This window comes from Drosophila suzukii (assembly GCF_043229965.1).
Source record: "Drosophila suzukii chromosome 2 unlocalized genomic scaffold, CBGP_Dsuzu_IsoJpt1.0 scf_2c, whole genome shotgun sequence".
In the NCBI taxonomy this organism is placed as follows: Eukaryota; Metazoa; Arthropoda; class Insecta; order Diptera; family Drosophilidae; genus Drosophila; species Drosophila suzukii.
Window position 1 is genome coordinate 2,779,450 of NW_027255896.1, and position 16,162 is coordinate 2,795,611.

The 16,162-nt window shown below is 38.4% G+C and overlaps 1 protein-coding gene across 10 annotated transcripts in view; it reads right to left on the minus strand.

The window, feature by feature from the left end:
• Positions 1–16,162, minus strand: part of LOC139353985 (tyrosine-protein phosphatase non-receptor type 21-like) — a 358,621-nt gene that overhangs the window by 134,485 nt on the left and 207,974 nt on the right. The window contains exon 4 of one of the 10 annotated variants that reach the window (XM_070998189.1): positions 1,189–2,373. The exons of the other annotated variants lie outside the window; for them this stretch is intronic. Coding sequence (XP_070854290.1) covers positions 2,293–2,373 — 81 coding nt within the window. The 3' untranslated portion in view covers positions 1,189–2,292. Of the gene's footprint in view, positions 1–1,188; positions 2,374–16,162 lie in introns of those variants that run through there. 10 annotated transcript variants of the gene reach the window in all.

Genomic DNA, 16,162 nt, shown 5'->3' on the forward strand with positions numbered 1-16,162 from the left:
CTGGTCTGGAGATCACATGCTCATCTGCATATTTAAGTCATTACCCAACTTCCTTCTCTATAACCTTTTGGCTTTATCCTAATCCTACCGTAAGAGCTCTCAAGGCGGTGGTAGTGGTTCATGGATCACTTTTAGAAAAATTATGTTATCCTCCCTTGACCGTGAATTTGACACTCATCGGCCTATTCCCATTGTTCGAATTTTTCATGCCAAAGCGAACCATATTTTATTTGGTATTTAAGCAACCCTGTGCTTTACCGGAAATTGCTGTTGATAACTGTGTGACCACCCGGCTACAACATAAGAATACAATTAGGCTAATAACCTAGAACATTTGCCCCCGGCCAAAAAAAATAAAATGTTCTTAATGTGCACTTTTTACACTTCACCGCTCTTTCTCCCAAACCAATTGACATTTTTAAACTCTTTTGTTTTTTGTTTATAAAAATTAGTCATACGACATGTTTACCAGCCAAAACTTTTTTCAAAAACATCGATTTCCCCTCCCCAACTTTGTCAACTCTCGTATATCGGTCAATAAAAATAAAAAATTGACGACAAATACCGAAATGTTTTTGAAGAGAAATCTTAAGTCAGAACTATACACAACGGACTTTCCATCCAAGTCAGGGCCTCAACAGTGCGTATGGGTTATAAACTTTGAAACCAATTCGCAGACCCTGTATCGCGTTGTTTTCAAACAATTTCGTTTGGTATAGTTTAAATTCCTCAATGCGCACCTTATAGGCAGATGAGAGTATGACCTTAAAAATTTTCATACATATGTGGTCATACATACATGGTCATATGTGGTACATACATACATATAAAGCAGTCGCCTTCGCATATTCTCCTTGTGCACCAGTGATAGTCTTATTGAGACACATTAGGTAGAATGCCATATTGCGTATCTTGTGCAAAAAAACTTTTAATAAAAATCCCCAACAAATAAATTCAGAGTGCAATGCAGCTGTTAAGTTCATCGGAATGATTCTATTAACTTTAATGCTTCTTCCGTTGCTATTTTTGTTGTGGGTGCTTCCCTCCTCCGAATGATAGAGTATACTCACCCAGCAGTTGATGCACTGATATAACAAATAAACTCTCTTGTCGACATTTTATTATACTATTTATATAGGATTTAAAAAAAAAATAAAAAAATAAAATAAAATAACTTTAAATTACATGTTGTTAAAAGAAAAAAAATTTATTTTATTATTATTTTTACATATATGTATATTTTTGATCAGCATCACTAGAAGAGTCGATCTAGCAAACTAGTTTCTCAGTTTAAAGGCTATCGGGATGAAACCTTCCCAAACGTCTCATTTTTAGTGCAGGTTGTATATAATTCGGATCTGACAACTATATCCTATAGCTACAATTATCAAACAATTTATTTTTATAAAATGTAAAAATATAGCTTCGGTGTTATTTGGCATATTAACTTATACTCTTGGGAATATTATTATTTTAATAATTCAGAATTTTAATTATATATAAGAAATAGATATTTAAATGTTTTTTATTTTAATGAATGGATTTAAAATATTAATATTATCCAAATAGAGTTCCGAGGATTCTGATAATACATAATTGGATATTTCAAATTTTTTTAGTGGTGCCTAGTTATATAGTTAAGAATTCTGTTTTTTAAATGGGTATTTGAACTGTTACGAATTGTGTTTTTACCATTAAATGTTATTAGGGATGACCCGTTTAATTCGGAGTTGTTGAAAACAATGTTATTATTTATAATAATGGCACCCATCATTGATAATGTCTATTTTTTTTCTTCTCTTTTATTTTCTTACAAATTGATTTCTTATCGTTTAGAGTCCAAAGATAACTAAAGAGTTCTTTCTTAAATGTAGACATTTCATAATATGTATTTGCACATTTTGCGACTGGTTTGCTTATTAATAATTTTTCATCGGTTTGGAAAATGGCTCCATTGTTTATATCTCGCCTCTGTTTTTTATTATTGGTTACTTTATATAAATTATTATTAAAAGTTCTTAGTGCAGTGTAATTTTGAATACAGAGATATCGCATAAGTCAGCGATTACTTGCTTTTGTTCGTGTTTTATTTCTTTGAAATTTTAAAATGTTTGCCAGTTTGATAGAATCAATTAAGGGGTTATATACCTTTTTGAGCGAAAAAATTAAGGGAACTTTGGATTTTTTTTCAGGTGTGTAGCAATAATTTTAAGACACTGAAGTTATTATTTATTGATAGTACATGTTTTTATCGAAACAACAAGCGTTTGTTCTTGAAAAAATATAAATAATTTACGAAGTTATGGCAATTCTCTCGGAACCCTTTTTTTTATAGCGGCTTGCGGTGACCGCGATGGAAGTCCAGCAGGTCAACTGATATCAAAAAACCAAAAAATTTTTATTAGTATAGTATTATTTCCAGTTCGTGAACGATTATTTTCAAGAATATTTGGTTTTTTCTGCATACAGTAACGATTTTTCCAAAAAGTTGATTTTTCGAGTTCTATAAATTTTATTAAAAAATTCTGATCTGCAAAATCAAAAACTCGGCACAATCATTACGAATAATTTAAAAAAAAAAGAAGAAGATCGATCAAATAGTTCTTGTGCAATCGCGGTCACAGCAAAGGCACTTTTGGAAAAACACGACTTTGAGATAATCGCATTCAAAGTTTTACGTTGAGTATATGCAACTATTGACGTCGAGCAAAGAAACTTACAAGTCATCGTCGAACTATTATTCGGATCTCTATGAAAATTTGGGAAAATGTTCTCTAGGGGATATACTTTAGGATTCATCAAAAAAAATTTTTTTGAAAAAAAAAAGGTATATAACCCCTTAAGTTTTGTTGGTCAAATGTCAAAAATCGTAAGCGATGTTTTCTTAATAGTAAATCTTGATCAATAAAAACTTTTTTTAAATCTTCAGGAGGAGATTCTATTTCTTTGAACAATTGAATAAGCAAATTGAATAAATTGTTTATTATCAATTAAGTCAATGTTTTAATTTTGTACTTTAATGAAATCATCATAATCCGGAGTTCTAGTAAATCATTTCCACACAGTGTCTCACACGTTTATTTCCTTTTTTGATCTAGTTGTCATAAAATTAATTCGACTACTTATATTTATTTCCAATTGTTATCTTTTATTAGAATCCCTATAGTTAGTATCTTAACTACAAAATATAAGGACCAATAAAAAAGGCAAGTAGCTCCTTTTTCTGCAGGCTTGACTTAAAAAACAAAAAAAAAAAATTGGGAAATAATTGGAAGGAGCGTGCTAAGTTTAAATTTATACAATAAGCGACCACAAACAGGCCAAAAATTCCATTTGTTTTGTTTTCAAATTGTATTTTGCCATTTCTCTATTATACATTTTTCCAATGTGGTTTTAATATGTGCTGCTCATAATCTGTAAGCATACCCGCCGCCAATAACTGCATGCAATTTATTTTGGGAAATTACCTTCAAGGGTCAAAACTTATTTCAAATTACAAACTAAATTTGTTGTTCTCAAATTGAAATTGCATTCCTATCTTTAAACAAATACATATGCATGAACCAATAAAAAAACGGCTTGACATAAAAACCAAAACAAAAAAAGTTGTTACGTACTCCTTTCCCATACAAAGATTCATCCAGAGAAATGACTGACCAGACTCAGACTGATAAGGGCAGACTAGAAGTACAAATTGAGGCTATTGAATTGGGAATCCAGCGCTAAGAGTAACTCATGTTAATGACGTAAAAATCAAAAATTTGCAAACGAGTAATTAAAAGTGCGGGAAGAGCACTGTTCTAAGCTGCCGAGAACTTTCGACAACAATTTTTTAATATACTAACACACGCTCGGTAGTAATTTAAATGTATTGTTTATTTCCATCGGTCTTAACAATTGTTTTTGAGATGAACCATAGAATTTCCTTTATCGCGCGTCAGCAGCTTCTGCGATCGCTGGAGTTCGAATTGGAACTGCTCTGCAAGAGAACTTTCGACAGCCAGAAGGCGAGAGAGAGACAACAGAAGCTTTCGAATGAGTGGTAATAGAAAGAGAAAGTTGATGCCCTATTTACAAGGAGTTGTATCAGCTGTAGCTCCGAACATCCTCCCCCCTTTTGAAAGATCTGGGTTTTTAACACTAGACTCAAGCTTTGTAACCGCTCTTTTTTTTGTTGTGCCGGCGACGCCATCGGCTCCGGAAATCAATTCGAAGACTCTTGCTAGAGGCCATTTTAAGGGGGTTACCTGCATCGCTGGGTTCTTTAAGTGTCACTTTGTACGTTGTTGGAGCAGTGTCAAGTACTCTTTACTCCGTCTTTTCCAAAAGTCTTGCTATATACACGTAGCCCGTTGCCAACAATCTAATCGGCTGAAGTTTATCTCGGAGAGATCTGGTAGGAAAGTAGGTGATGATAGCTAACGCTATTGGATGATCCTTAGGCAAAATCACAGGGTGAGGAGCCTTAAAGGCTAGAATGGAGTTTCGCAGGCTAGCGCCGAGCCGAATTACTCCAAAGGTGACAATGAAGAAAGGCTGCTTGAAGGTTCCATCGTTTTTTCCTTTTGTAGTGTTTTGTACCAATTGTGCCATCTGAACTGTTTGAATTACTATATCAGTACCTCGGCGAACATTTTCCACAGTAAGGTTGGGCATTCTTAACCTGTTAATAAATTTGTATACGTATCCAAAAATTCGTTGCATAGATCCAAAAGAGTTTATGTATTTGAATCCAAGGGACATGTCTGAACAGCCGGAGGCCAGCAGTACTTTGTAAAGAGTCTCAGGAAGAATTTTTTCTGGTAGGCACGAGTTAGGCCCCTTGATCTTCTCCTCATGCAGAAAAGTGGGCCAATGCAACCAAAGGCTTGGAAAGTATATCTGCCGGATTCAAGGATGTGGGCACATATTTCCAATGCACATCCTTTGTTTGTTGCTATATGACATCCAGTTTTGAAGGTTCTTCGCGATGTCATGGTAGTACGACCGAAGAATCAGGCCAACAATAGAATTTGCCAGTGTAGAGTTTCAGATTAGATAAGTCGTTGACCAATTGTGCAAGTAAAGAAGCGGTGCAATGCTCCAATTTGGGCACGGTTAATGAAAATGAAGGCGCTAGTCTCGACTTTGCACATATTAAATGTACCTTGACTTCGCCCTTCGATCGTTCAAAAATGGAGGCGCCGTAGGCCAGCAGACTGGCGTCACAGAAGGCATGTACCTTTACGTTTGTTCCTGGCTGCAAAACATAGCGTGGGACTTCACCGTATTCAACCTCCGAAACTTCCTTGAAAAGCTCAGACCACGCTGTATCCAACGATTGCGGCAAACTTTTATCCCATTGCAACTTGTCTCTCCACATCCTTTGTAAGATTAATATGGCCTTTGTTATAGTGGGACCGACTAAACCAAGTGGATCGTAGCACCTTGGTTTTGTTGAAAAACTGAGCATTTTGTAAGCTTTTCAGAACCATTATGACGAGCAAAAGTGAACAAAAACCTATCTCGATGTGGCTCCCAAACTAGTACAAGAGTTTTTGTTATGTTCATTCCATCAACAAATTTCAAAAACCCTTCCCTTTCTGATTTGGGAATATGACGCAAAACCTTAGATGAATTGGTGCACCAGTTTCTTATTCTTAAACTTTAAAAGACTAGTAGTCTGATGCATGTCTTCTAAGACTTCTGGCAGAGAATTGCCTTCAGAAATCATGTCGTCTACATAAAAATCATCGTAGAACCACGGCGGAGCCTAAAGGGTAGGAATCAGCTTCGTCAACTGCTAGCTAGGCCTTCCGTTATTAAGGAAGAGTGGGCAACTTTTATTTGAGGATTCCTATTAAATGTTCGCTCGAGGTTTTCCAAACGCCTTTGGCTTGCGAATAAGATTAACCCATCAAGGCAAGGTCATGCTTTTTATGGAGGCCTATTTTAATGCAATTGGCTCAGTGACGTGTTCTATTTCCCAAAACCGAGCTACGAGTTCGTCTAATGAAATGCCACCACGCTCTTCCGATAAGCGATGAGTTTCGATGAATGACGAATGTTTTGGGCCCTGCTGCCCACCACCAGACAAAATCCAACCTAGATGGGTTTTTAGCAACTCCAAGGACAAATTAGCGTCTATCAGTAGATCAATGCGCTGCGGCACGAAGAAGAAAGGATTAGCGAGCTTTACGTTTGACGGAATATTCCACGGCGGTGGCGAGAAGCACCGGCTCAACCGAATAATCAGATACAAGGGGTTGCGAGGCTGATTGCGAGGCGGATGACGAGACGGACAGTGAAACTGATACTACGTTGAGGAATCATATGACTTGAACCTGGGGCTTCTGGACTGATTGTCTATAATGAAGAAGCGTGTGATGCCTTGATTGACAGGCATGGCAAGGTCCTGTCGAACAGTCTCGAGCATGATGATCCCTTTTTAGACGGTTGTGCATAAGGACAACCTTATCGCTTCCTTGTGGTGAGCCCTGGGCAACAACCTCACAAAACGCCGATTCAGCTAAAGCTGCAAATGATTTTCTTTGATTTGTACTCACGGCCCTTCCAGAGATGCTAATTTGCCACAGATTGCCTTGCATCGCAAGCTCAAAATATTCCATTGTGCGACAGTTACTTTCCAAAAAAGGTGGAAAATTTCTCCCACGATGATAGCTCATGATTTCATGATACTTCTTCCTACTTTGATTGCGTGGCTTTGTCGAGTTTCTGAAGTAAGGCGTGAACCAGAACCCATAAATTTCCTTCTTAGTGGCAACAAAATTGCCCAAAGATGTGAGGTTATGCGATCCGTGTAAGCCCGCAACCTTGCAACCGAAGAGTCTACTCGCTCGAACCCAAATATCTCTCTTATATAAGACATTTATTGGGATATCGTTTCTTTAGAATATCCAATGCTACTTGATAGTTAGCATCCTTAGTTTCCAACGAACTTACTGCTAAAAATTTTCGATTTAGGTCAGCTCTGCTTCTTTATCAATGACTGCTACAAACACTGAGTAGAAGCTGGACCAATCCGTGTAAGCCCGGTGAACTTAGGAAGTTTTAAATGAGGTAAGCGAGATCTATTGGTCAACACCATGATTGACGGCGCGTCATCAGCGTTCGATCCCATCGTTGAACTATGATGGTTTTTTGCTTGAAGGGTTATTAAGTTTGATTCATTGGACTTCATTGACAATTCGGAACCTATGGAATTTAAATCCTGTTCTTTCAAGCTAGATTAAGCGATGCCAAAACAAGACTCCAAATTGTTAAAGGATTCTAGGTGAACTTTTAAATTATACTCATCCATCGACTGCAACTGCCCTATGTCAATTTGCGAGCATAGGGACTCAAGTCTATTGAAGATGGCACTAACTTGAGTTTAAGAAACTCAGCTTTAGAAGGTGGCCGAGAAGTGTCAAAAAGTTCTCCCGAATCTTCTCCTTGAATTTTTGGTGTTTCTGGGAGGATACATGATCCGCCACTCTGAGTTTGTCTATTCCCACCAGCCAATTATTTTGAAATTTATTCATTTAAAGCCCGGTTGAGAAACACTAAAATCGAGAGTGAACTATATTTGTGTCTACTGGTGTGCTACTCAGTAGTTCTTAAATACCGTTAGATTGCTTGCGGTGCCTATGAGAACTTTCGACTGTCAAAAGGAGAGAGACTTAATGCAAAGAGTTGAATCAGCAAACTCTGCGCACTTAAGCTTTCAATTGAGGAAGAAAAAAAAATTAAGGAAATGAATGCAAGAGAGCGGGAGCGAAATGCAGTTAATGCGCATGCAAAAATAACAACACTGTAACTTCTGCGGACAACGCCCAAAAGAAAACTTTAGAAATTACAAAAACAACGGAACCGAATATTAAAAGTTTTGATTTAAACCGTCTTAGGAAAACACAAAAAAAAAATAAAAATTCGGAGCGCAGATTAAAACACGACCGATCGCCTTGAAAGTCAATTTTATTTCCTGGGTTTAAGCAAATACAATTGTTTAAGCAAATAGTTTCACGGCTTTTCCTTACACCTGTGTTCAATGTCCCAGTAGAATTCTAATGAAAGGACCACCATAGAAGCCAGCCACAGCGCCCCAGTGCCCCAGCAAGTCAACGACACCGTACTTCAGCAACGACGCAACAGCTCACCCCGCATCCCTTTACGTTTTGGTCCTTCAAGCTGGATCCTTTTTCCAGATAAGTACAGCATTTTTATAGTTAATTAAATATACTTTTTAATGTGCAGTCCGTTAATCAGGAATCTGGGTCAGCTATATATGAACTTCAAAGCAGCATGAAGGGTTGATAAAATTAAATACGAAATTCAGAACTAATTAAAAAATGGTTTTTCCAAGCGTAGTAGGTTATATGTTAAAAAACACCAAAGCTATAATTTGTTTCATACTGTTTTTCCACCAATTTTCCGATCGTTCCTGTGGCAGCTATATGATAGTCGTCCGATTTTGATAAAATTAAATTCGAAATTTAGAACTAATTAAATGAGTTATTTCCAAACGTAGGAGGTTTTATGTCAAAAAACACAGAAGCTATAATTTGTTTCATAATATTTTCTCACCAATTTTTCGATCGTTCCTATGGCAGCTATCTGATATAGTCGTCCGATTTTGATATGATTAAATTCGAAATTCAGAACTAGTTAAGAATGTTATTTCCAAGCGTAGGTTATATGTTAAAAAACACCAAAGATATAATTTCTTAAAAATTTGCTTTTGCGATTATTCCTATGGGAGCTGTAAGATATAGTTGTCCGATCCAGCTGGAAGACTTTTGGGACAGTTTCAGCCCGATAGCCTTAAAACTGAGAGACTGGTTTGCGTAAAACGGACGGACAGACGGACATGCCTAGATCGACTAGTCTAGTGATGCCGAATAAAAATATATATTCTTTATGGGGTCGGAACCGTCTCCTTCACTGCGTTGCAAACTTCTGACTGAAATCATAACAGCCTCTGCTCGGGTATAAAAACACCTTCCAGTCGGAGCCACCTAGCGGACGGCAAAGCTGTTAGGAAGCCGTAAAAAGTGCCTAAGAACCGAAAGTTTGACCACTTTGACCACGGCTTTCTTAAAACTCGGAATTTTGCGGTCCGTGTTATACATTAGACTTAATAAATACATTTCCTTTACTTTTCTCATTCTACTCGATTCAGTAAAATGTTCACGCTTAACGCCTATACAAGCTTTTTTATATTGCATGGTGCCTATAGAGACAGTTTAAGAATATGTATTTGTTGGATCAAATGTATGATCAAAAGTTTAGGATGCTCAAGGGCTTTACGGTTTCAAAATAAAAATAAATTAATATTTACATATTAATTATATCCGTTACTCCTAGAGTAAGTCCATTCACTAAAAAATAATAGCCAGATAAAGGAATAGATATTATTGTATTTAGACAACGCAAGTGTATTTCAACAGGTGTCACCTACCTACCTAAACATCGTACCCTCTTGTGAACAACTAAAGCTACAGATTTCTGCTATATGTCGTTGAAATGGTATTTTGAAATACTGTGTTCACCAAAAATAAAATTACCCCCAAAAGTCAAGGAAATCGCCCTACTTTAGTCTTCAAGAAAAGCTTGCCATAAATTTTAGGGTAAGATATTTTCTAAATTGTAAGGTCATTTTATACTATGCGATGCCAAATTCACGCTTTCATTTCGCGATTTCAGCCGATTCGTGTGTGCATAAACGCCATTTCGTGAATTCGGCAACACACGAAAGTTGACTATGAATTCAACCTGAAAGCGTGAAATGATCACAATTAAACTCTGCTAACTCTATTTAATTGTCGGAGCTGCCAGATCGATATAAATACATAAATACACCTTACTTTTAAACAAATTATTTTTTAATTTAGTGCCAATTGAAACTAGTTTTTATCTTTTATTTTGATGGTAGAAAAAATGTTATACTGGCTTGCACACTTTATCTTTAATATTAGCAGGATTATTTCATGCGAATCGAAAAAAATGTTCGGTTTAAATATCGCTCACACCTTTTTCCACCGGTCCGGCATCTCTGTCAGCTGAGATTGATAAAATGCATGAATTCAGCCGCTTCGCATAAACAGGAGCAAATTTAATTTCACGCTTTCAAGAAATCATGGAACCCTTAGCATACACATAGTATTATTTAACTATAGGGTTACTTTAACTACATTTTATGGAAACATTTTTTTTTTTAAATATAAATATTTAAAAAAAGTCAAAACATGTTTATTCTTGATATATCTTTGCATATGCATATACATATTGTAGGATTGTATGTATTTTATGATGGTTATTTGGTTAACTGTTCGTAGGTGAAGTAACTGTCGTTATAAATGAAAACTGCAAGGGAGGGGGATGGGGAATATAGAAAACTTTAATTACTTAACAAGGAAGAACGCTATAGTCGATTACCTCGACTATCAGATACCCGTTACTCAGCTAAAGGGACCGAAGGGAAATGGAGATATGCAAGCAACAAAGCGAGATTGAAATGCGCCACCTAACGGCGGTAGACAGATTTAGGAGTTATGCGAGTTAGAGTGGGAGTGAAAAAGTTTTTTATGGATCAATCGATAGGTATTGACGAGACTAACACATTTCAGTTAACATTTTTTTCTAGCATGAAATTGTGAGCGCCACAGGCTTAGGCGGTTTGTTGCCGTTAGAGTGGGCCATAGAGTGGGCGATAGGTATTAACAACACTAATACATTTCAGTTAAATTTATCTAGCATGAATATTGTGGCCGCCTCAGATTTGGGCCGTGTGTGGGCGTTAGAGTGGGCGTGGCATATTCGCGTAACAAACTTGCGCGGCGTACAAGGCTACGGAATCTAAATCTGAGATCGCAATTCTCTATCTTTTATGGTTTCTGAGTTATCCACATTCATATTTACGAATTTTTGAAGTTTGTGGGCGTGGCAACCTTTTTTTTGGGTCAATCGAGAGGTATTGATGAGAACGATACATTTCAGTTCATATTTTTATTCTAGCATCAAAACTGTAGGAGCCACAGTTTTGGGCGGTTTGTGGGCGTTAGAGTGGCCGTGGCACTCTGCTGAAACAAACTTGCGCTGCGCAGGAATCTTAGGAATCTTTATAGTTTTCGAGATCTCAGCGTTCATACGGACAGACGGACAGACGGACATGGCACATAAATTGGGTTTGGCAAGCCGAGCATTGTATTCATGTGGTGAAAGCAGACAAAAACATGTGAATTCCACTTGTATAACTCTGTACCAATAGCGTTTTAGGTATCTATGCATTTTAATGCAATTTATATTAGTGTAGCCATTCAAATTCATAGTAAAGATCAAAAAGGATGTCATTGGGTCTCGAACATGCGTTGATATCTAACCAATCGCTTTAATCGTCTGCTCCACGGATATAGCAGCCCGGCCGCTAACATGCTCTAAAACTAAATATATCCGTACCACGGATCAAAATCAAATATTTATATTTTGCAGAAAATATATATAATTTTTTGAAAAATATATTTTTATATTTTATGGTAAGAATCATTTTGGGCTTAGGGAAATCATAATCAGACAAGGTAATGCAAAAAAATTTTATTTTTTCGTTAGACTTTCTACTTTTTAGGAAATAATTTCTATTTGTAAGGAACTTTATCTTGTTAGTAGGGCGATTCAAGTTTATGCTAAGCATTTCCTATGTTTTAGAACAGCTTTCTTGATTTAAGGGAAATCAAGAGGTCGAGCTAACGTAGGTTAGCTGCTAGTTGATATATTGTAGTATTATGAGCCCTATTCCCGGATGTAAAAAGTAGAACCGCAGAGTTATAAGATGCGTTGATAATTGATTTATTCTTAAATAGATTACATGCCTATATACTACTTGTCTAATGAAAGGTGACACGATCAGTGCATTTTGATTATGCTAACAGTTTGCATAGTTAGCTCGGCTGACACTGCAGAATGTGTTTACCACTTGGCGCGTGGGTGTGCCGTCGAGTCGAACGGTGAGTTAGTGAGACGTCGATTTATGACATTTAATATGGTAATCAGCAGTTCTCATCTGTAGTCTATGCAACTTATCGCCTGGTACTGTTCCCAACTTAGCTACTGCTTGTTTTGTTGGATGCTGGTCACGTTAAGCAAAATTGGGTCACATTTACCAGTTCAGAGCAACTAACGCTGCCTGTTCGTCGAATTTTGATAGAATATGATACTTTAATGGCTAGAAAAATAGCAAGTGTTTGTGCCTAACCGAAGTAGACAAGAGGGTAAAGATCCCTTGTCACTGGCACGGGGACGCTTTGCTGGCAGGACGATCGCGTCGCGACAATGGTAACGATGGTTACTGCGATGCTGGACCACAGGCGATGCTGGAGCTGCGCTGAGGTTGAGCTAACTTGGACAGCTGCTAGTTGAGATAGTGTAGGATAACGAACTCTATTCCCGGAGGTTGAAAACTGATTTATTCTTATATGGATACATGTTTATATACTACTTGGAACTCGGAAGTTTGTTATAATGAACAGTGAAATGAGATATAATCTAGAGCAGGTCAAGAAATTTTGATTGTTTGCGTAGTGGGCTGGGCTGACACTGCAAAATGTGGTGACCGCATTGGCGGGTCAATGTGCCGTTGAGTCGGTGAGACGGTTAGTTAGTTAGACATAGAATATGCTGATCAACAATTCTCATCTGCAGTGCTTGCTACTGAGCGCCTGGTTCTGTCCCCACCATGCCTACTGTTTGAAGCCATTCTCCAGTCCGACTTCTTTTAGGTTTTAAGTTGATGAGAATTCAGTTCTAAGTTAATTGGTTTTTCTCTTGCAGTATGTAATTCAGTTAGCTGGAAGGAACCTTTATATTTATTTATTTAGTTATCGCCAGTGGATAAATCCTTATCTGGCTACAAATGATTACCTTAAATCTATTATTGAAAATTAATTTAAAAATATTCCCTAAGGGTTTGCCTTGGCATATATTTATTGGCCCCCCAGCTGAATCTAATGCTAGAAGGCAAAGAATTAAACAATCTAAGAGCCCTTAGTAGTGGTAATATAAAATTCAGGAGCTCATTAAACAGAAATTTGTCATCAAATAATACTCCCAGATCAATTATTTCATTCAAAACAGAGAGAGGGTGGTTATTGATGTGATAAGTGGATGGAATGGTTACAGAACGTTTCGCATAACGAACGATGTGGCATTTGTTAAGGTTTAAAGGCAAACTATTCTTGGAACACCAACTACCGATACTATCTAGGTCAGATTGAAGCAATATCGAATCATTTACGTTACTGACAGTCCTATAAAACTTTAGGTCATGCGCATATAAAAGGAAGCTTGAAAAATGGATACAGGCACAAATGTCATTTATAAAAATAATAAAAAGTAAAAAGTAAAAATAAAAAGTTGTGAACTGATTGGTGGGTCTCCATCGTGCAAGCGCGCCGCCAGTACACTCCTTAACGTTGGAATTTCCGTTGGTGCATCCGCAGAATTTTCCAGTGCAGCTAGAGACTGCTGGTCTAGTTTTCTTCTGATAATGAAACACAGGATTAGATCCCAGGATTTTGTGCTGACATCGAGGTTTTTAAGAGTACTCATTAAGTTTTTGATAGTGTCATGTAAGGCCCGTTACTCGTTGAGTAAAAGGGTATACTAGATTCGTCGGAAAGTATTTAACAGGCAGAAGGAAGCGTGTCCGACCCCATAAAGTATATATATTCTTGATCAGGATCGCTAGCCGAGTCGATCTAGCCATGTCCGTCTGTCCGTCTGTCCGACTGTCCGACTGTCCGTCTGCACGTCTGTCTGTCCGTCCGGATGAACGGTGAGATCGGAAACTATAAGAGCTCGGCTATTTAGATTTGGCGTGCAGATTCCTGAGCTTCTTACGCAGCGCAAGTTTGTTTCACCAAAGTGCCACGCCCACTCTAATGCCCACAAACCGCCAAAAACTGGGCTCCTACAGTTTTGATGCTAGAATTAAAATTTTAACTGAAATGTATTGTTCTCATTAATACCTATCGATTGACCCAAAAAAAAAGTTTGCCACGCCCATTCTAACGCCCATAATGCTTAAATCTGTCTACCGCCGGTAGGTGGCGCATTTTAATCTCGCTTTGCTGCTTGCATTTCTGCATTTCCTTTTGGACCCTTTAGCTGAGTAACGGGTATCTAATAGTCGAGGTACTCGACTGTAGCGTTCTCCCTTGTTTCTCTTGCGGCGAATACTAGTATCTTTCCGTTCTGACGTTCCTCGCCAATTCCACAAAGAGATCATGGAACCGTGGCCAGTATAGACACTCGCCGTTGAACACCGGAATGCTAATTGGCGGAAGTGCCAAGTTAAGGGTCAATGGAGCGCCGTTTTCTCTAAGCAGCTTTGCTTCTGCAAGATCTGCGGCCCCAGGTGAGCTATCCACTTCGTCGTGGGCTTTCCTCAGTAGCGCCCAATGGAGGTCCAGGTGCCTTTGTAGGGCTGGGGTGACCGTTGGAGTATTACAGGCTAATGATGATGATTCCAATTCGTTGCATCTTCTCTGCAACTGTCGGATAACCGTGTCAATCGCAGTCTCTCTTGATTTGACTTCCTGTTGTAATATTGATGTTGGCCGAAGTTCGCCCTGGGGCCTTCGGAAACCCCCTTCCAGTCGGCAGGTTGTCCAGAAATATTTATTGACAGTTTTCGACCAGCTCCTTAAGTCTACTAGTCGTGAATCGTATTCACTTCCAGTGGGTTATGCCGCTTGCTGGACTTCTTCATCTAGGTCGCAAAACTGCTGCCAGATATTGTTTAACTGATTTAGCTCACCGGAATAATAGCCGTCTCGGTGGCGTCATTCGACCGAATCCTTGCCATAATTCTTTATGAGCTGTTGGATGTGTACTTGTGGCTCATTTTGGTTGTCTAGTAATCGATTGTGTAAATCGATTCTTGTGTGACTGGTTTACTCTATGAATGAAGTAAAAATAATGTGTGTCTTGGAAACGAAGAATCCTGTGAAGCCGGATAAAGCTGTGTGTCCTGTGAAGCTGGATGAAGCTGTGAATTCTGTGAAGCTGGATTAAGCTGACGATCCTGCGTATCCTGTGAAGCTGGATGAAGCTGAGTATCCACTGAAGCTGGATGAAGCTGACGATCCTGTGAATGAAGTTGAGTCTCCTGTGAAGCTGAAAGAATCTGTGAATCCTGTGAAGCTGGATAAGCTATGGTTTCCAGGGCGTGTTGATGTAGTGTGAGCTTAACGGAACGATTAGAGGTTCAGCTTTTGGTTGGAAGTGGGTTGCTGTAGTGTGATCCTTTGTTGGTAAAGGATCACGTCGGGGTCACCAGTGTTTGTGCCTAACCGAAGTAGACACTTCTGGGTCGCGCTTCGGGATAAGGGGGTTATAAGCACTTGTCGCTGGCACGGGGACGCTTTGATGGCAGGGCGATCAGAGGTAGGAAGTAGAACAGCGGAGATGAGTTGCGTTGATAACTGAACTATTCTTGAATTTATACATGTTTATATACTACTTGGAACACGGAAGTTTAGTGTAATGAATAGTGAAATGAGATATATTCTAGAGTAGGTCAGAGAATTTTGATTATGGTAGCAGTTTGCGTTGTTGGCTGGGCTGTCACTGCAAAATGTGCTGACTGCATGGGCGGGTTAGTAAGCGGTTAAGTCGGTGAGATAGTGAGACGGTGAATTAAAGAGACGCAGAATATGTTGATCAGCAATTCTCATCTGCAGTGGGTGCTACAGAGCGCCTGGTACTGTTCCCAACTTTTGTCATGTGAGCACCCTTGGGTACGAACACCACTCGTTCGAAAGCTTCTGTTAAGTCTCTCTCTCTGCTTCTGACTTTCGAAAGTTCGCTCTCGGAGCAGTTGCAATTCGAACTCCAACGATCGCAGAAGCGTCTAACGCGCGGTAGAGAAAATACTACGGTTTATAACAACAACTTCTGTTAAAACTAACAAAAATAAAGAATAATTTAAGTTAATACCTAGAGCGTTTATTAATTAATTGTTGTCGAATACGTTCGCCAGCTTAGAACATTGAATTCATTGCCGAAACTATGGAGAAAACTGGCAAGTACGGATATTTATGTAACATTATTATTTATAACTTCAAATACTAATGCAAGAATGCGTGGACCTCTCTACGTAAGCCGGCTTCCCTACGATTAAAAAAAA